Raw genomic sequence first — 22,455 nt, forward strand, 5'->3', positions numbered from 1 at the left:
CTTTTTTAAAGATCCTAAATTGATAGTTTTCAATTGGTGAGATTATACAAAATACATTGGTTTAGGAAAGCTATCAAATATTATTGCTATTGGCCTGGTGTGGTGGCTGGCTTACACCTATAGTCGCCCAGCACTTCAGGAGGCCAAAGCGGGAGGATCTCTTCAGGCCAGGAGTTTGAGATCAGCCTGGCAATGTACTGAGACTTCGTCTCAACGAAAAACAAAAAAAATTAGGCAGGCATGGTGTGCGCCTGAAGTCCTTCCTGGCCACTCACAGGGCTGAGGCAGAAGGATCATTTGAGCCCAGGAGTTCAAGGTTGCAGTGAACTATGATTGCACCACTGCACTCCAGCTTGGGCAAAAAAGCAAGACCCTGTCTCTTAAAAAAAAAAAAAAAAAGAAGAACTCTACTGCTGCTGAAATAACACTTAATAAATTTTTTAAATAATGACATTACATTTCTCAAAATGTGAAATAACAGAAAGCAAAGTACAAAAAGATAAATAATAAAATATATCTACTCCAGAAGGATTCATTAAGATGATTTATATTAATAACATTTCTAGAGAAAATAAAAATTTACAAGGTCAGGATATTTTTAAAAACTCAATTTTAAAGTTTTAATTGTTATCAGACTCATTTAAGAGTCCTAACAATGTGCTTTCAAAAGCAAGACAGAAAGTAAAAGTGTGAAGATGTAATAGAAACGAATGCTAATTGTTACATCCCATTACCCAAATGCCCATGATAAAGCCTCACAATTTCCATTCATTTGAATTAGACTGGACAGAATGGTGAAATACTTAAGAAGTTAGGCTCTGGAGTAGAAACCTGGTTCAAAACATCCACCTTCACTGATAGCTGGAACCCTTGGGCAAGGGTGCCTGACCTATCTAAGGCTCAGTTTCCTTACCCACAAGATGGATCTAATAATACAAACTACTATACAGGATTGCTGTAAATAAACTAAGACAGGGCATATAAAGAATTAGTACAAATCGTGGCACATAGTGAGCTTTCAATAATAGTTACCGGTAGCAATAGAAGTTAATAGTAGTGCTAGTGTTAAAAGTAGTAAAAAAAAAAATCCTGTACGATTATGTAGTTCTTTAATATGGTATAATATAATATTACTGTATGGTAACTATAATACCTTTTAATTGCTCTACGTACATTTGAGCAATAAATGCTTGTAGTGGAAGAGGGAGGGAGATGATGAGGAAAGCAAGCCTTGTTCAATCTAGAAGAAATTCTGTTATTGCTTTTCTTTTAATAAAATTTAAATTAAATAATAAAATGAAGGACATCATTATCTTTAAATAAAGATATCTTTAATAAAGTTCTTCTGAAGAGGCATACATAATTTCATCTACAATTGTCTAGTAAAAACTAAAATGATCTGGATATGAGTTTAATCTCTGAAAAACCTTAACCTAATTATATTCAACTCAATGTAATAGTGCCATCAGAATATTTTTGTTATTAATGAAAAATTATCCTAGAGACCCCCAGCTCCAACACATACAAACACAAAAATAAAGAGCATAGAGTAAGATAAAGCAACACTGCTGATAATTAAGAGTAATTAATGAATGCCATGTTTATGAATATCCTCCTAATGAACAGAATAGGATTACTGACAAAACAAAAATATATTTATAAGGATTTAAGCTCAAACAATGTATGAAATTTTGGGTTAATAAGTTCATTTTTAGCAAGAGTATCTAAAGTATCATAATTCAGTTTATAAGGGCAGAACTTAAACTGACCTTCATTACTTGTCGAATGATGTGTAATATGTCACATCTATTTCATTTAAACACCTCTCTTTAAGAACCTATTCCAATGAGAATTAACTCTACATTCAGAAATTTTTCCTTTCATTTTTTTCTAAATTGCTTCAATTGAACTGTAAGTCCATTCCTTTATTGGCTATTACTGGTCCTTAGTCATCTAACCCCTATGCTATATAACCCCCACTTCTTCCATCATTATTACAGACCTTTATCTCATTCACCAAACTAAAAATAAAAGGGAACACAACAGATTTTATCCTAAATGAACAGTCAAAAACTTATATAAAAATTTATACATATTTACAAAGATATTACATGATCACTTATAATAATGATAAATTAAAAACAAGCTAAGAATCTACAAACAGAAAAATGGTTAAATAAATTATATACACACATATTGTTTCAAAAGCTTAAAGGAAATACAACAAAATGATAAGAGAAGTTATCTCTGGGTAGTGATTTTTATTTTCTTACATGTAATTTCTATATTATCCAAATTATCTAACATGAGTAATTACTAGTTTGATAATCAAAAAACTGTATTTTTAACTTTTAAAAAAATTCTGGAAAGCTTTTGTTGAATTAACCCTTAAAAAAGAGATACAAAGAGTGTAATATTTTTAAAAAGTATCTTGCAGACCAAAAATACTTACCTTTATATCAAAAGGTGATTTTTTCTTGATGTGGGGAGCCCAGTATTTACATGCTAACTGCAAAAGTAAACAGTGTAAGCAGTAAGTCATATATTCATGCCATTATAGAGCTGGAAGACTGAAAGCATTCAGTGAGAAGCTATTTTTTAACAAGGCACTACTGGCATTGGGGGACAGAGTAATTCTGAAGTGACTATACAGGAAAGCAGGCCAATTAGCCTGCAATCCACTAAGTGCCAGTAGTGCTTTGCACCTGCAACCTGCCATTGTAATTTAAAAAAACCAAAACATACCTCTCTAACCACCCTTAGGGAAACGATACAGCCCAGTTAATAAACATGTAGTCAAACACCTTTAGCATTGTGATAAGGAAACCCTGGTCTAGAAAAAATAAGTGATCTGCCCAAGATTTTGAGCAACTTTTAAAAACTAGATTAAAAATCTTAATGAATGTCATTTGTAAAATAATAAATCTTTAAATGATTAGTACATACCCAGACATAAAAAAAACTATAGTCTATTAGCTGGTTATTACAGACAGTAAACCAGTTGGTATGTTACATTTCAGTAGATTAGGCTTCACCTGGAAATTGTGAAATTTAAATACATATATACAATCTCTCCAGATACTTCGATGGATTGTATAATATTCAAGAAACAACATGGTCTTACTGATTTTTTTTAAACTAAACTACAATCTCTTAAAAATCTGGCAAGCACAAAGACTCAATATATTTATTAAAAAGCGACTCTGCACAGTGTCTGGCATATTAGAGGCACTCAAATAATGTTTGATGGATGAATAGGTGGACAAACGAAGTAAAATTTGAAATGTTACTTCTCTGACGCTTTAATCAACACTACTTGATGGTGATAATTGCTTTTTCCCTCTCTTTATTTTGTAAATACCTCTATTATAGTATTCTCTTTCTGTATAGTAATTATTTGCTTGCTTATCCCTTTCCTCCTTGCTTAATCCAAACATTTAAAGAGATGGGACCTATATCTTCTTTGCTTTTATATAATAGCTCAGCACTTAATACAGTCAACACACTTGAAAAGACTCCCAAGCAGTTAGGACATTGGCTCTAAGCCTCTAAAAACATTACAGTACCTGCCTACTTAAATGACACTTTTCCCAAATTACCAATCACTCTCCAGCCCAATCGAAAATTCTCTCCTCATGCCCATTTATTCTGTGGTGTTCTCACTTCCTCATTCTGCTCCCCGTGAGCATCACACAAACTCGGTTATCTTCTTACATCACACTCTTCAGAGAACTGAGTCTAATCTGTTCTGACAGATTCAGGGAATTACAACTAAAAATATAAGTCCTATCTTCTGATCTAAACTGCTTACTGTACATCCGTACTTTAAAGATCCAGAAAACATTAAGCACCTATCATGCTTCTTTTCTCTCTCTGAGTTTCTCCATTTTCTTGGGGTCTAACTTGTGATCTTTAAGACATCACTACCTCCAAGTATATACTGCCCTCTCCCAAACTCTCTAGTCTCATGTAAAATAAAAACTTTCCATTTTCCACTTAGTACAGCTATGACAGCATAGATTGTTCAAAATAAATCTTACTGAAAGGCAAAAAGGAAATAAAAACATAGTAGCATTAAAAAAGTGAAGTCATAAAGTTCAGACCTCTGATCTTCTTAAAACTAAATTTAACTTTTTGATCTCATTCAAGAAATAATTTAAAAGCACCTTCTCTGGCCAAGTGTGCCAAATGCTCAGAAATTAAATTTTTTAAAAAAAGAAGAAACACCTAACCCCAGTTGTCCCCACTACCTAGAAAACCCGTTCCTCTACTTTCCTTTCTACATCTCAAAGTCCATCTCAAATGCCACTTTCTCAATGAGAAAATTCTTCCTGGAAATTCTTTCCTCAGACAAATGTAATCATTTTAAACTGTTCTCAAAGCACTTTCCTCACATCTCTATTCTGGTATTTCTCACATTAAACTATGCTGAGATTTTTAAGTTTCTAAAGTCTCCTTCCACAAACCGTGAACTCCTTGAAGACAAGGATCACCTTTCTTTGCAGCCTACAAGAGTTCAAACAGTATTTGGCAAATATTAGACATTAATGTTTGCTATCATGGCCCAAGATTGCCAAGAATCTTCATTTCTCTCACTACATCTTAATGCTCTGGCACATTTTTTCATTAATTCATTCATTTATTCACTCAACAAATACTTACTCATCACACAATGTGTGCCTAGTACAATGCTAGGTGCTGGGAATACATGGGGAATAAAACGGACATGTTCCCTAGACTTAGCTCTCACAATCTAATGCAGGATACAATAAATGTCATATGTTTACAAACAATACTCTCTAAGGCATCTCATTCAGTCCTACAGCTTTAAATATTATCTTGGATCAATAACTCTCAAATTTATATTCATGATCTTGACGATGTGCTCTAGGTACACACCTTTTCAACAGTTTCAAGTGAATGTCTACTGGGCATCTCACAATGTGGCCAAATTAGAATCTTGATATTCCCCACTAAACCTTATCCTTTCCTAGTCTTCTCCATCTCAGTAAATGTCCAAACCATTCATCTAATTGTTCAATCTGTTCTCAATTTGTCTCTTTCCTCCATCTCTCCACAAGCAATGATCAAGTCCTACTGCCTCTAGCTTCAGAATATATTCAGTCTACTTCAGTCTTTAATAGTAGAAGCCACCATCATCTCTTACCTGAACTAACTGGTATCCCTATTACTACTTTTGCTCTTTTATCCCCAACCAATTTCCACACTTGAGCTAGAGCAATCTTTCTAGAATAGTATTCACCAAACCGCAATTAAAATCTACTGTATTTAGAATAAAATTCAAACTTCTTACTTCAGCCTCTACAACCACATATGATCTGGTCCCTGCCATATTGCTCTGTCCTCATCTCATACCATTCTCATGTTCCAGCAACTCTGGCCATCTTTACATTCGTATCTTAAGGCATTTGCACTTGCTATTCCCTGTATTGTTTCCTTGCTTTTCCCAAAACTGGCTTCTTGTTTGCATTCGGTGTTAGCTCAAATGTCACTTCAGAAAGGACTTTCTTGACTGCCTTTCCTATACCCCACATCTGTCACTGTCCCAAAATCATGTTTCATTTTCCTCAGGGCATTTATCAATGTCTGGAACGATACTGTTCATTTGTTTGGCTCTTCCCTCTAAAATGTAAGCTCCAGAACAGCAGGAAACTAATAAATGACTTTTATTGCAAAAATGCAAGTATATGGGGAAAGAGCATTCTCATCTAGGTTAATTTGTCAGAAAAAGCCTCTCTAAAGTAGTACAGTAGGATAAGAATGAAAAAGGGAGGGTGGGAAAAAAATGATTTCAAGCAGAGGGAACAATGTTGAAAGGCCAGGAGGTGAAAGACAACATGGCACATTCAGATAAATGCAGTTCAGTATGGCTAAGGCACAGAGTTAGAAAAGGGGAGGAAAGCGATATAAGCACAGGCCACTGGCCAGGCACGGTGGCTCACACCTGCAATCCTAGAACTATGGGAGGCCGAGGTGGCAGGATCACCTGAGGCCAGGAGTTTGAGACCAGCCTGTGCAACACGGCACACAATACTTTGAAAGATTCCAGTTATTATCCTAAGGGCAATTAGAGCTCTTTAAAAATTTTAAGTAGGCAAGTGATAGGATCAGATCTGCACTTGTACAAAACCACTCTGACAGCAACATGAAGAATGGCTGGAGGAGCAAGAGGGAAGACAAGGTGACAGATTAGTATACTTTGGTCCAGGCAGAAAACAATGGCAGTCTGACTTAAGGTGATAGAGGTGTAGAAAAACAGACAGATTTAAAAGATATTTAGAATGTACGGGTTAAGGGAAAGGGAGGACTCAAAATGACTCCCTAGGCTTTGCCCTGGCAAATTGATGCGACAAGGAACAGAGAATAAAGAAGCAGATGGGCATAACAACTTCACTGAGCCACTTACACTAGTATCCAATTCCCAAGTAACTAATGAAGAGTAGAAATGTTACTGAGAGCTACAGAATTGTGTTTTCCTATCCAAAGCCAACCGTGAATCACAATGCAAGACAGTAAACAGGTTCCAAATGAACGTTCTCAAACAACAGGATTACTCTCTTCATAGACGGTATACTTGGAGAGTCTTGTCACATTCTCATCATTCCGCTCGAAAACTTAGGTTACTCTATGAGCAGGAAAAAGCCTACTCCCCTCTCACGAGTCAGTCCTGCACCACTCTGCTGAAAAGCCTTCTTGCCAGTCTCGGATAAATTGGGGCGTTCCTTCCTCTCTGAATCCATTGCTCCACCACAAAGTCCAATACAGCAAAACTCACACAGGAGTTTTCTTTTTATGTGTCTGTCTTCCTGGGGCCGTAAATTCCTCCGCGAAGGGCAGTTTCTTTCACCACGATATCTCCAGCACCTAACATAGTGGCCGGCACATACCAGATACTCAGTAAAAAGACGTCAGTGAGAGAACTGGCGAACGAATGCCTCCTGGGTGCTCCCAGTCCCAAAGAAAATCCCACCCCCAGTTCTCGGCCTCTCAATGTCCTTACCCACTCACACACACCGAATTCGCCTGAGCTCACCTGGGTCACGAACTCCGCGTTGATCTGGGACACCGTAGGGGCTACGATTTTCTTGGGCTGTGCAGGGGCCGCCATGGCAGCACTCTCCCTCCACGCCGGTGGAAACGGAAAGACCGCCCCGGGCAGCGATAAGCCGGGTCCACTTCTCCTAAGCGACTGCTGCCGCGCCTAACCCCGCGATGCAAAAACGCGCCGGCCCGGAAATCCACAGCACTGCAGTACCACGGGGAAGCTGTATAGAGCAGGCCCTGCGTTCCCGGAAAGCGGAACAGAGCAGGGCCGGAAGTTCATGCAGTCATTGGGTCTGAGCTAGAGAACCGAGGGCTTCGACCTCCTCCGTACGCGCCCCCTAATGGGCGGCAGAGAGGAAACACCCAGCAGGGATTGGGATCGCAGGGAGAGGCCCGGTGGATGGTGCTGGGTGGGGGATTAGGTTAGTGAGGGCTGGGAGGTGGGAGGACTGGGAACTTTGGTTTTCTTTCAACCCTAAAGGAAGCTATACTGAAAAAAAAGAGGACTGGGAATTTGGGGCTTCGTTTTAACAGCTTTATGGAGGTATAAATTGACATACAATAAACTGCACCTATTTAGAGTATAAAATTGATACGTTTTGACATGGTCATACATCTGTGAAACCATCACCAGAATCATGACAATGAGCATATCTAAAGCCCCTAAAATCCTCGTGCGCTTTTGCAATCCATCCCTTTCACCACTCCCACCCACCCATTTTCAGGCAACCAGTGATCTGCTTCCTGTCACGATAGTTTGCTTTTAATGGAATTTTATATAAATGAAATAATACTGTATGTACCTTTTGCTTCCTCTTGCACTCAGCAAAATGATTTTGAGATTCATCCATGTTGTTGCATATATCAGTTCATTCCTTTTTTCATTGCTTAGTAGTATGCATTCCATCTTAAGGATATAACACTTTTGTTAATCTAGTCATCTGTTGATGGACATTTTAGTCGTTCCAAATTCTTGGCTATTACAAATAAGGTTGACACGAGCATTTTTGTATACATCTTTATGTGGACATATATTATTTTCTTTTCTTTTATGTATCTAGGAGTGGAATGATTGGGTCATATAGTAGGTGTATTTTTAACTTTTTAAGAAACTGCCAGCTTTCCAAAGTAGTTGTACCATTTTACATTCACACAAGTAGCATATGATAGTTCCAGTTTCTCCTCAACCTCATCAACACTTAATATGGTCAATCTTTTTAATTTTAGCCGTTTTAATAAATGATGTATCTCATTGTGGCTTTAATTTGCCTTTCCCTAATGACTAATAATGTTGGGCATTTTTTCATGTGCTTATTTTCTATGCATGCATCTTCTTCGGGGAAGCCTCTGTTCAGATTTTTTGCCCATTTTTTAAATTGGATTGCTTGTTTTCTTATTTTTTAATCACTTTTTAAAAAAATTTATAATCTTTTTATTCTGAAATATTAAGGAGGTATAGTGTTTTTATTAGATTGATACCTTGTATAATGCTTAAGTCAGAGTTTTTAGTGTGTCCATCGCCAGAATAGTGTTCATTGTATCCAATAGGTAAATTTTTATCCCACACCCAACCACTCACCCTCCCCCCTCCTTGGTTTCTCATGGGCTTTGTGCCCTTGTGTATCCATCTATTAGCTCCCACTTATTAATAAGAACATATGGTGTTTGTTTTTTCATTTCGGAGCCACTTCACTTAGGATAATGGTCTCTAGTTTTGTTTTCTTATTACTGAGTTGGACTGTATATCCCTACCATTCTCAAATCCATAAGTAAATTAAACATGTATCTCTAGTAAACTCTCCCTGAATAAACACAGGCAAGAAATTGGTAACATGGTTGCCTCCAGGAAGGAGGAATTGTGTGTGTGTTGGTGGTGGTGGAAGAAACAGGAATGGGAGATGGCTTATTTTACATTATGTGCCCTTTTGTAACTTTAGAATTTTGTAACATATTTGACCTGTCAAAAACAAACAGTTTGAAGGAAAAAACAAGTGTCTGTAGGCACAGAGATTAAATGTGAAGTCCTTTTTTCCCTCTACATATTATTGTATAAAGTTTGTTTATAGATCTAAAGATGAAAATTTGCATGATCACAATTTTAAATGCAACAGATTTTGAATATATATCTATTGACATTTTATTTCCAAGCAGTGTCTATAAAACAGTAAATAAGATCATCTGATGGCCTCTATAATAAATCTTGACACATAACATTTTCACAAGCAAAAACTGTAAAGACTATATTCTAGACTGTGCTGTATTTACGGCATATCCAGATAAAGTCATGGAGGCAGGTAATGCTGAGGTAATGTTAAGAGTGAGCAAAAGGCTTGATATGTTGAAACCCTTGAAAGCTAGGGAAAGGAGGCTGTCTTTATTGTGGAAGACAATAGGAAACCATTGATTGGAAAACTATTTTTGGAAGATCATTCTTCAGTGATGTGTTAAATGGGTTGGAGCAGGTAATATTAGGATGGGAATACCTGCTGGGAGACTATTGCAAACCTAAGGCTCAAGTAAAAAGAAATAAATTTAGGTACTGGCAGTGAAGTGAAAGGAAAAAATAAATGTGGAAGACACTGGAGAGATAGAATAAAGAGAAATTCATCCTAAGTAGTTGAAAGAATAGTGGAACCACAAAGCACAGTAGAGAAGACAGAGGGTAGAGTAGGTTTTAAAAGGAAAAATGATTCCATTATATGGGAAGACAGTCTAAGGTAGTAGAAAGAGATAGTGGTAATATAGTTTGTTTTCCAATTTACCTATTTATTAAATTCATAACTTGTCTCACAATTTTGTGGCCAAGAGGATATTAAACCAATAAGCTCCAGATCATATGTAGCTTTCAAGTGATGTAACTATGTGAATGGTTCTAATTGGTAATACCTACCAGATTTATGACAGAATGCAGTATTGTCATAATATCTCTCCTCTCTCATCTCTATCTACTTTATCACTTCTCTTAGCTGTTTTTGACTGATGAGTTTGGATATTCTAAAATCTCACGGTTTTCCCTGTTTTACAGCTTTCTATAAGGTGTTTTGTAAAGGAGAAAGCAAAGGAACCAGCGAGTCAAGAAAGAAGGGTTTAAAACGGTAAGATTGTCAATAGTGTCAAGTGCTTCAAAAAAATCTAAAAGGACAAGAATTTCAAAAAGACCATGAGTTTGACAATTAGAAGACTACTGGTGACCATTATTAATTGGGATATAATTGTTGTAAGAAAATTTAATTCAAATTGGCTTAAAAATAAAGAAAATCTATAGGTGTAAATAAATAAAAAGCCTAGTGATGTTAGGCTTCAGGCAGTTTGATCAGGTTTCCAGCTCCATTTCTCTGTGATTCTTTTGTCTTTGCTCCCCACCCCATCCCCTCTTTGTTTTGACTTCCTCAACAGACTAATAATGTCCATCATGGTACAGAAAAGGAGAGAATTCTATACACTAACTTCTCCTTCCTCAATCACTAAAATAAATGCAAGGTTTCACTCTGATCCAATCATCTTAGGTCAGTGCTCACCCCCAAGCCAGTTACTCTAGCTTAGATTGATTGGGTTACCTATTCCCAGACCACCTGGCTGGTGTAGGAGAGGAGTGAAGGAGAGAAAGAGACGTTGTGGTTGCAACCAACAATGACCACTACAATAACCACTGAGAGCAACTCCCAAAGGATGGTGAGGAAAACAACATGCAATAAAGGGCTAAGAAGTTAGTGAGTAAAGAGGCAAAGAAGAAAGCAGATGTGAGATGAATTTGCAACAATTCTGACCATAAAAGGAAAAGAGTAAACTATGTTAGTAGCCGGAGTAACAAGTAAAACTAAAGTTGTTTATCTCCACCCCTTTTTAAGTTAGGTACAGGGGACTACATTGATTGCCTATCCATTCTTCTCTTTCCAAACAGAACTTCAAGTTTGACCAGTACCCTTACACTCCCAGGCAACTATGTGTTTAAAGGGAAACTGAGTTCCAGCCCTAGCTCGAGATCTTTGTCAATGGTTTGGTTCAGGAATGTGCTTGTGAAGCAATTCTGGCAGATGAGAGAGGTGAGGGTTGCTGTAGGTTTTTAGCAAAGCTGTTTCTTGCTCTTGTTGAGAGTTTCTGGATCTCTCACTCACTCACTGCTGCACTCTACCTCCCATAAAGGAAGAATGAGGTATTGGTTACAAAAAAAAAAAAAGCATCGTAAAACCACAGGAAAATGGCCTTGTTGTTGTGAAAGGCAGAGCAGACATAAGTAAATGGAATCAATTCAACTACGCGATTCAACAACCCTAAAGCTTATCTAGTCACTGGACTTCAAGTCATGTAAGCTGACAAATGTCCTTCTTGCTAAAGCAGTTTGAGTCAGGCGTTCTGTCACTTGCAGCCAAAAGCATCACAACGGAACAGAGAACATTTGGAATTTTTAGGCAACGGAGAAGGAATCATGGAGACGGAAAAACCAGATACCAGAAAAAAGAAGGGAGTCTCAATGAAATTCCCAGAAGGGGACAAGGAAAAGTTAGCCTCAGAAAAGTGGAGGAACATTATTTTGAGACAATGAGAAAGAGAGAAGGGGTAAAAATAAACAAGATATTTTTGAGGGAAGAGGAGGGAAGTTTAGAGAAGACATCTTGGATTGGCTTTGATCTCAACACAGTAGAAGGCAAACTCTTCCTCTGAGAGTGAATGAAAGGATCTAAGTGGAATTATAGATGTAAGGAAAATGTAATATGGATAATACTTGTTTCTTTCATTTCTTCCTTCATATACTCAATAAACATTTGAGGACCTAATGTTTGCCAGACACTATATTAAGCCCTCTGTATACAACATAAAAAGATGCATTCCACTGCTTTCCAGAAGCATGTAGTTCAGCTCAGTGGTTCTCAAAGTATAGTCTGATGACAACAGCTAATCTGTTCCTAATGCAAATTCTTGGGCCCAAACTCAGACACTGAATCAGAAACTCTGAGGGTGAAGCCCAGCAATCTATGCTTTTAACAAGCCCAATATACACTAAAGTTTGAAAAACACTAGTTTCTAGTGGAAGATCAACAGTAACAATAGAGTTATGAACAAAAAGTAGCAGGAACACAGGGAGTGGAGTGCTTGGGTAAATCAGAAAGGCTTTCAGAGGAAATAGTACATAAATTCAAACTTCGACGACTGAATATAAGATTGCCAGTGTAGATGCAAAATATTTGATGTTCTATATTCCATCTAATAATACCATTGTACCACTTTTCTTTCCAGTTACATTTGCTTTTTTCTCTTAATGCGAATAGAATTCCAGCACCTAGCCCTTAAATTCTAAGGCCTTCTAACTGGCAATAGAAGTCTCAACAAGACAGGGATTAAATGTTCCTTCCTTTCCTACAGCTTCTAAAGAGCAGATAACGTTCTGCATCATAAAACAATCTTTGCAAATGTTATTTTCAACAAAGGATTCTTGTAAAATATTCAGACTTCAAAGACTGCTGCTATGTCCTAAAGATGTCTGTAATTCTAATTGGTTGTCTTACATAACATGTACATTGAAATGTATGCTCTCTGCAAGTCAGTTTTCAGCACTTGTTTTCCCCCATTATCATGGGAGAACAGAAAAAGGAATAAAATCTGACTCAGCTAAATTTCTTCTTTGAACGGATTTTAAGAGTCTGTGTCTAATTTAAATTAATATAAGGTAAACATCATGGATGGCAAAAATAACTAGAATAATAATATTAATGTGTATTGAAGAAACTGATTCTGTATTTCTTTAGTACAAATCTGGAGAGGAAGGCCAAAGAAGATAGATAAATAAGTAGATAGTATGACATTCAGTGGAGTTAACATACTCTTTTGTAGGTGATAAGGAGCTATCAAAGAAACGTAAATGAACAAGGAAGCAAATGATTAAATATGCATGTAAATTCATTGTAAAAGGTGGATTGAAATGGGCCCACGAAAGTATCTGGCAATCAATCAGTATCTTGTTCCAATACTATGTGACACTTCCTTTAAAAAAAAAAGTCCAAACTATGTAACTTGAAACTTTATTTTAAAAATATTTTGAAATTTGAGTTTTTCAATAGTTTTAACCACCATCTACTTCCCTTAAACACACATCCATTTTTTTTTTCTTAAAATTATAGGCCTTATTGCAGTACAAAACAAAAAACAATAATTCTACTAACTCAGCCAGCCAATCAAACTACTTCAGTACATAATCATACTACAGTCTGGAATCACTCAAACAAAAAATTCTTCTAGTTTTCTTTAAAGATATTTATAAAGTTTATTTTTTCAGAAAACTAAAGTAATTGCTTCAACAATACTAACAGTTCTAGCATGCAGCAAACCATCATTTAACATCTAATGTTTAATCTTCTTAACATAGATGTATACATTATTTTCATTCCTATAAAATTTCCATAAGAAGCTTGCAATGACAATAAAGGTAAACAAGTACAGTTGTCCCTCAGTATTCACAAGGGATTGGTTCCAGGACCTCTGCAGACACCAAAATCCAAGGATGCTCAACTCCCTTACACAAAATGGTATAATATTTGCATATAACCAACACAATTCCTCCTGTATACTTTAAATTATCTCTAGGTTACTTATAATACCTAATACAACATTAATGCTATGTAAACAGCTGTTATACTATATTTTTTATTTGTATTATTATTGTATTCTTTCCCCCGCCCCCATTTTCAATTTGTAGTAGGTAAATCTGAGGATACAGAACCTGTGGATACAGAGGGCCGACTGTGTTTTGTTACAGGTACTTCAAATAGCACTACAGTACATCTTTGACAAAATTTTTACAATATCCCAACTTTCAATATGAAACAGCTTAAAAAGGCATGGGCCAAAAAAAAAAAAATATAGTATTACCACTTAAGCAAATAAAGTCTCATAATCATACAAGCACAACACTCTGTTAAGATTCTCCCTGTTTAGGTTGGGAAAGGAGTATTTAAGACATTTCCTTCCAATAAAATAAAATTACATAAATTGGTTAGGAAAATGCCAAAATCCATAATTTCAGACTCCAGAACTCTTGAACATTTATTCTTAGAAAATATGAACTATTAATAGTTATTCCTTGTTTTTATGTAACAGATGTATTCTTGGAAAGTTTTGTGTAAAGCAAATTCTGTAAACCATTATTATCTTGCTTATACTGGAGGAACTTATCTCAAGGAAACCTAAGAGAAATTATTCTTTAAAGCATGTGATTCTCCTCTGCTTTAGTTGGATGTCTCCCTCTACTTAAAAAACAGGCACAATTGTACATCACTGGGTATTTTACTCATACTGCCATGTTTCATCTCTGTAAATTAAACGCAAGTTACTTAAAATTCACTTGTGGTAAAAGAAGTAGATGAAATCCACCTCTCATCCTCCTCCCTAAAGACAGTTCTTAGAATATGATGCAAAACTTCTTTATCCACATTCTCAATAGAGGGCTTTTCACTATATTTAAGTGTGCAACAATAAATACCCACTTGTTCTTTTCACCTTAGAAACAAAATAGCTAATTTATTTTATTACTAGAAAATATCAAGATTTTATAAACAATGGCAAATATGAAGGACAATTTGTAATTATGTCTTTCATAGTTTAGAATAAAATATTTCCCAAACTGTGACAGTTCTGTTTAGAACAGTGATACCCTTAACTGTGTAAGCATCTTATTCCTGTATAGGAATGACTACCTTACTAATTAAATAAAAATTTAATAAGGATCAAAATAACATTCTTTAGCATTAGAGTCTTGCAAAAACATAGAGGAATAAAAACTAAAACGAGACCTAGTCACTGCCATTTGATAAAACTTAGTAGAACAGGCTTAGTTACATCACAGGACCACTCAAAGAGGCATAAAAAGAAAGTTTTACTAAAATGTAGTTCTTATGGAGATACAGATCTCTAGGTGAGAGTATTAAGTCTAGGACTACTGTTGTCAATCATTAACAAGCAAATAGATGAATTCCATTTATTCTTCTGAAAAGACAAAACTGCATATATATTATCAAAAAGACTATGGCACTTGGAAAATATTCCTGGTAAGCAAATATGGTAAATGTATATATGGGTGCATTCTAGCCTCTCTCCTTTTAAATTCTTTTGGGAAGGACGACTGCAGCCTGGGCAAAAAAAGAATCTTCACTGCCTGAGGAAAAGGAGGTGATATGACCAGTAGTCTTAAGAATAAATAGCTTTGAAAAGACCAATGAAAATAATGCTATAATTTTCTCATCCATTTTCACTTTTGTTGCCTCTACGGTTTTTTAAATTTATGAGAAAAAACATTTTGCAATGCAATTTGAGCTGTATGTAGACAAAATTATGCTTTCACGTGAAAGGTCAAATAAATGAAATATAGAGGCTATTTGCTGGAACTAAAAGCCAATTTTTGCCTCTCAGTCTTTTGAGTATACCTCAAAATGGTAAAAGGCAAAAGGAGATGGCATGTCTCCTTAAAGGAAATAATTCCTTTAAAAAGTGAATAAGGCTGAATTACTTGTACAGCATCATAGATTTATAACTTTCAATACAGCCAAAGCATATGTTTATAATATTAAAATAAAATAAACGCTTACTTCATGGCATCAAATCATGCTCTTCCTTCTAAAAATTAATTTGGCTGTTCCTAAAACATATTAATCTTCTATGTATTTTACCTCCTTACTACGCAGGACAAGCAACTGCCTATGAAATCAATCTAATGCAGGCCTTTTGATAAAAATTATTTTAAATAATACAGGCTTTAAGATCAGAGACCACACATTATTAGCGGTTGTTTCAGTTACTCAACTGAATCTAAAACCACTTTCTTTTGTGGTCGTTCTTTAAAGTGAGTAAGTTGATGTCTCTTCCAGTGGGGAGCCTGCCTGAATGTTTTGCCACAAACTGAACATTCAAATGGTTTCTGCCCTGCATGAATTAGGTAGTGTCTTTCCAGTTTAGATGGAGATCGGAAACTTTTAGAACAAACACTGCAATAGTAAAGCAGGCCATGCTCATTTCTCTCCTGATGGCCTGCATAACTGTAATAATGATGGCCCTGCTCTGATTCCAAAAGTGTATTAGAAAGATGGGGCTGCCTACAGTGGGTACCAAGAACTAAATCCTTTGATTCTGCCTTACTGTCTATTTCTGATATTTGATCTGACTCTGAGACCTCATGTTTTTGAAAACCAAGGGCCTGACATTGTTGGGAAGCATTACAGTTAACATTGTCACCTGAATGAATGAAAAGTTTGTTCAAATTTCCAAATTCTGCTGGGTAAAGAGATCTATAAGGATTCTTTTCAATATGAGTTTGTGTATGTCTTTTTAAGTGAGCTGCCTGTCTAAAAGATTTCCCACAAACATTACAGCCAAAAGGCCTTTGTCCAGTATGAATTAAATAGTGTCTTTGTAGTTTGGAGACAGAAGGAAATACTTTCTCACATTTGTCACAAGGACACATCTTATGTCCAGTATGTATGTTTTCACTTGGAACTGATAACCCACACTGAAGTACCTCACAGTTACTAAAGAATTCCTCACCTGGTGAACCATAGATTGCCAAGTCTTTATTATTCACTGAATTATCCATGGTTATTAGGTTTTCTGTTGTAAGGATACCTTTTAAATTTTTTCCCATATTTTGGCTCTGGAATTGCTTTTGCCAAGAAAATGGTAAAGTCAGTGTTTTCTTCTTTTTATTGCCAACTGTCTTGTATGTTCCATTTTTGCCAAGAGAACCCATAAATGTCCTCTGGGTTTGTTCGGAGTTCTGCTCACCAGAAAGATGATCACGATTTTTCAAAAAACTGCTTTTAAATACTTTTTTCTCAGATTGAAAGTTATCTAATTTTTTACCCCCAGCACGTTTAAGCTTCGCCAGGATTTTTTTAACAATGGTTTTATAGTTGTAGCTTCTTTTGAGCCTGTTTGGAATTTTGCCACCTCTGGCAGGAAAACACTTGTGCTCATTGAGAATCTGCTCTGATTCAAAACACTCTTCACACTCTGGACACTGAAAAGGTACAATATAAATAGAGTGGACATCAAGTGGATTATTCTCTTCAGATTCATCCATATCACCATTTTCAAAACCATCTTGATTTGCATTTAATTTATTAGGCAGGGGGCATGACTCTGGACTCTTCACTTTTAATGAAAGAGTCTGAAAAGTCTTACTCCTCGTATGGATTTGTTTATGCTTCAGAAGTTTGCTTTGAATCTTAAATCCTTTTTGACAAAAACAACATTGAAAAGGTCTTTCTTCTGAATGTGTGAGTTGGTGGATTTTTAAATGAGTTGACTGTCGGAAAGATTTACTACACAGGACACATTTAAAAGGCCTCTGACCAGTATGAGTGAGAACATGCCTATCAAGTTTTGATTGTGATGGAAACATCTTGCCACAGATTGTACATGCATGAACATTCTTTCTTCTCTTCGTGGTACTATATGTGGGATCAGACTTAGAGCAGGGGTGTAATGCCCATCTCTCCTCTGTGGTGAAAGTATTATACACTCCATACGCTGGCTTTTCTTGCTTGGCCTCCAACAATCTTCGGACCTGTTTAACATCATTCTGATAGGTTTCATTGTGAAGTTGTTGGTGCTTCACAAATGTCTTTAAATTTTTAAAGTGGCGCTGACAAATACTACATTTAAAAGGCATGTTGTGAGTTAGTTGATGTCTCTCCAGATGAACTAGTTGTCTAAAGGTTTTATGACACACGTCACACTCAAATGGCTTTTGACCAGTATGAATGAGATAATGCCTAGCTAATTTTGATGGTGTTTCAAAGTGCTTGAAGCAAATATTGCAAATATATGGCCTGTTTCTAGGTTGTTTGTTGGCTACTACACGCTGTTGAATCTTTTGCACTTCAAAATTGTTTTCAGCCATCATATTCTTCAGTGATACACTCTGATGAGCTCCATAGTGTTCTTAAATTCCACAGATGTCTAAATATTAAAAATAAAAATGAATTAATTTTAAAATTCTTTATTCATATGAAAATAATTTAAGATGTTCTTTAGCTGAAGATCTTAAGGGTAAAGGAGAATCTGGACTTTTCCTATCTTTACAAGTTAATCATTTTAGATGAATACTTTAGAATCATAAAACTTCACACATATACAGATATGAGAAAAAGAAATATCTAGAAATCTACATAATTTTTAAGCTATTTTTCTGAGATGCTACATAAGACTGAGTTGATTTTAACATTAAATAGACCTTTCACTTCCAATTTTCCTATCTCACTATTAAGATTTGTTAATATTTCATTGCTTTGTCATTTTTTTTTAAATGGAGGCTAGAAAGGTAAAGTGTATAAGAATTAAAATACTAAAAATAAGGTACAGTTGCATTCAATCATAGCACATTGTAGACATTTTCTGAGAATAGAACATTTCACTTATCACTGTTGGAGTTCTTACCCACAAAATTAACACTACTTACTCTAATTCCTTCTTTAGCACTGTTGGAGTTCTTAGCCACAAAATTAACACTACTTACTCTAATTCCTTCTTTAGATCAAGAAGGACAATGTGGACTAGGAGAAAATTCTCAGAAGACCTAGGTTCTAGTCCTGGATTTGCCACTGTATAATTGGTGGTAAGAAGAAAATAGATTCCTCACCTGTAAAATGGGAAAAATGTCTCCTGGACTGCCTACCACACCAAGTTGTAAGAATGCATGCAGATAATGCATGCGAATCTGTTGGAAAACTATGAAGCAATATATAAATGTAAGGTTATTATTTAGCTCAACACTAATCAAATTTTAAAATTATCCCTATCTCCTTAATAATAATTTTAGGGTTTCTAAGACATAAACATACTGACTATAGTTCTTTCTATTGCTCCACTTTGTTATGTAATTCCTAAAAGACAAGTACAGAGGCAATATGATTGACAAATTGGTTACTTATTGGTTACAAATTGGTTACTTATTGGTCACTTATACTACTTATAGTAGTATCTATTACTAAGTAATTGAAAGTTGAGTGTGGTTTACTTGTCAGACAACATAATAAAAGGGTCATTTTAGTCTTAGAATTAATATAAAGATAAAAATGCCTTCCCTAAATACCTGTGTAAGACACATACAAAAAGTTTAACAGGTACTTTCACAACCATCTTACACCCTATCTTCTCTTTCATCTGAGAAGCTAATTTTCTTCTCATTAGTCTTCTACTACTGCACTGCCCTTAAATAAGGGAGGAGGGGGTCAAAGATTAAAAAAAAAAAAAAGCTACACTGGCCCTCGCATTCCTCTATGTCTTGTGGTTGAGATCAGAGTTGATAAGCCTATCAGATAAGTCTATCAGAAACTCAGAGTTCTTTGGTTAGGTGATCTGGCAAACATTCAACATATTTGTGTTATGATGAAGACACCTTAAACACAAAATCACAAACACGCCCACTGTGGTTCTCTTCAGCAATCTGAATCAGAAAGAGAAAAAAAATTATTGAGCAAATATCTTCTACTAGTTGCTTTATTACAGTGTTTCTCAAACTGCAGGTCACTACTCATTAATGGACTGTGAAGTTAACTTAGTGGATCATGCTCAGAATTTTGTTTAATAACATAGAAAGTATCAGATTACATGCCATATAGCCAAGATAAATATTGTTTTGTGAAACTTCTGTAGGAAGAGGCAAAAGCATTTGTGAAAGCTGTTCCTAACACACCTCTCCAAATAAGACTAGACAGAGGAACCTACAACAAATCAATCCCTTTATTAAAATTGGCCAAGTAATCTATTAAGGTTATAAAGATCTAGGCCCATAGGATGAGATAAGATTAGTAAAGAAAGCAACAGTGTCCAGTTTTCTTCACTTGCCTCTATTATTCTAAAATATTTATCAAAAAAAATCATCTAATTAGAGGCCAAATGGAAAACGCCACACAAATCAAAGCAAAACAAAATAATGTGACTGCAAACCACTATATTAATTTATAAAATATAACATATAATCCAGATTTCCATCATAGCAACAATCAGCTGTTGGTGCTATGGGTATACATTTTCACCACATTGAGAGAGAAATTACAGGTGAACAACCTCCAAAATCCCTAAACATGCTGACAACAGAGCAAAAGTCATGAGGATTAAAATCAAGTCATGAATGCAGTGAACTGCCAAGAACTTGGCAATTTATTTAATTCCCACAGAACAATTAGGTATCAAGGTAGTCAATCAGGACAATGAGCCAAACTGAAAGTAATAAGCCTTTATTCACTTACTACAACAGTGCAACCAAGAGGCAAAAAGAGGCACTGGTTCCCCAGTGGTCCACTAAACAGAAGGACACTAGGTGAGGGGATACATGGATGCAGTGCACTTGAGGAAATCCTCTCACTGCAGAGAGGCCCCTAACAAAACGTTCCTGCCACACGGACCCTTGGGACAGGAGAGGAAGTGGGGAGGCCTATGAGTGGAAAGGACCTGAGTCAAAAATAGAGAAAAAGTACCTCAGCCATGGTCTGACAGGAGGGCCTCCAAATGGAGGTACCTGGACCAGGTAAGAAGTCATAGTATGAGCATGGCTAGCAGGAAGGTAATGGTGAGTCCCTGACTGAAACTCCCTCCAGAAAACTGCAGTGCCCTGCCCACGCACCAAGTCTAGTGTAGGTCCCCATGAGGCCAGCCAAGCAAAGTCTAGTAATTGTCTAAGGTCAGGACTGAATGATCACACATAGGATTTACATCTTGACCCAGACTCTTCAATTCTTTTAGTATGCTTCTCCTTCCCTTTAAAAAATGCTTATGTGTAACATGCCTTAAAAGGTCACACACTAGACAACCATCTCTGATTGTAACAGGGATTGGCTACCTACATCTCTTGTGCCAAAACAGAACTATGGTGAATCAACCATCACTAGCACTAAGACTGGATACTATTGGCACTTACCTTCTACCATGTGGGAAAGCACTTACTGGGAGCCTTACGTTGTTAGAACCATTGGTTCAAGTGGGTGATCTCATCTCCTATTTGTAAGTGTCAGGTTAGGGATCCTCACCGCTCCAAGTGCAGCCCCCACGTACTTACTATACAAGAGTGCTCACAGAGTTCCAAAGCCCATTTTAACTGACTGTTCTCTTCACTGTTTTTTTGTTTTTGTTTTTTGTCGGTAACATTTAAAAAACCAATCCCTCGTGACTGTGTAATTTTTTTAATGTTAAACTGAAATTTTAAAAAATAGTAGATCTGCTCAACGGTTCAACCCGGAAGTTATTCTGACAAGAGCAAGACACATTCCGCTGGAAGACTGTAAAAACTGACCTCAATAAAACCTGATGTTGCCTCAAGGCTGAAAGGCGTTGATTTTCTTGTCTTAACCTAATACCACTAAAATGAAGTGAGGATATCACGAAAGTAAATGTACAAGAAATGAAAGACCTGAGAGAAACAAATTTCCGTTGGCGAATAATCCCTGTCGGCATTTGTCACAGCCTTTCTCCCTTCTGAACTTCTTATGCCCCTCCCCCCCCCACCACTTTCTTGGCCTGTAACACTCATCTCTCCCCCCCAGTGGGACTACACTGGACAAAGGATACGGATATCTAGTCCTCACCCTAATCGCCCACAACTAATAAGCATTTAGTGGTCGAGCAGTGTCCAAAAACTGCAAAATCCCACGCCAGGAAAAGAAGGGCAAGGGTGAAAACTGCTTTGGCCGCAGCCAGGAAAAAAAAATGCCTCATGTGATACGAGCCACAGTAAGGAAAAAGCATCCCTTCCGCGCGTTCCTCACGGATTCCTGCTCCCGGTTAGACGCACTCAAAAGGCGGGGAAGTGTGAAAGGAAATGGAGCTCAGGAGCTGAGACCGTGGAGCCCCCGTTTTGGGTCCCCAGGCACCTCAGCAGTATCAGAGCATGCCCGACTCTCCCCGGGGGTCGTTCCACCTCACACCCAGGTTTCTGAAGTCTTTCTCACGCACCTGGAGCTGGAAAGGGCCCGGGAACCGCACATCTCAGGGCCCAGGCGCCGCGAAGGCAACCAGCGCACGTCCGCAGGGGCCGGCGCGGCGACGGGCTGAGCGCGCAGGCGCGGCGTTCCGGAACGCCCAGGAACGCGGTCCGACTGGAAACAGACCCCCGGATTTCAGGGCTGTTGTCTGCTCGGCGTGGCCCGCCGGTCCCGGGGGACAGGACTCTAGAGGCGCACACCCCGCCTCAACGCCACTCTTCGGGTAATTTCCGGGGATAGAGAATAGAGGCATGAAAAAGCGTGCGTTTTCCATTTCACCCCTAAGCCTCGCTTAGGGAAACACCGTATCCCGGACCAGTGGCCTCCGACTGGAAACTGGCGAGTTCGCGTTCAAAGCGCACCGGGCAGTCCTGTTTAACGCACAGGGCCGGTGATAAACAAAACGCCTTGTATTAGGGGCTCTTTG

General features: G+C 37.1%; 2 protein-coding genes across 2 annotated transcripts in view; both read right to left on the bottom strand.

Moving 5' to 3' along the window:
* Positions 1–7,298, bottom strand: part of AQR (aquarius intron-binding spliceosomal factor) — a 100,278-nt gene extending 92,980 nt beyond the window's left edge. The window contains exons 1-2 of the mRNA XM_012649118.1: positions 7,055–7,298; positions 2,453–2,509 (exon numbers count right to left, since the gene is read on the bottom strand). Of these exons, the coding sequence (XP_012504572.1) occupies positions 2,453–2,509; positions 7,055–7,129 (132 nt within the window). The 5' untranslated portion in view covers positions 7,130–7,298. The remainder of the gene's footprint in view (positions 1–2,452; positions 2,510–7,054) is intronic.
* An 8,359-nt stretch (positions 7,299–15,657) lies between these two features.
* On the bottom strand, positions 15,658–22,062 carry ZNF770 (zinc finger protein 770). Its single transcript, XM_012649218.1, has 2 exons — positions 22,000–22,062; positions 15,658–18,009 (listed from the first exon to the last, which is right to left on the bottom strand). Exon 2 carries the CDS (start codon positions 17,951–17,953, stop codon positions 15,848–15,850), a length of 2,106 nt encoding a protein of 701 aa, XP_012504672.1. The 5' UTR covers positions 17,954–18,009; positions 22,000–22,062; the 3' UTR covers positions 15,658–15,847.
* Positions 22,063–22,455: the final 393 nt, after the last annotated feature.

Source organism: Propithecus coquereli, unplaced genomic scaffold (assembly GCF_000956105.1).
Source record: "Propithecus coquereli isolate 6110/MARCELLA unplaced genomic scaffold, Pcoq_1.0 Scaffold3, whole genome shotgun sequence".
Taxonomy (NCBI): Eukaryota; Metazoa; Chordata; class Mammalia; order Primates; family Indriidae; genus Propithecus; species Propithecus coquereli.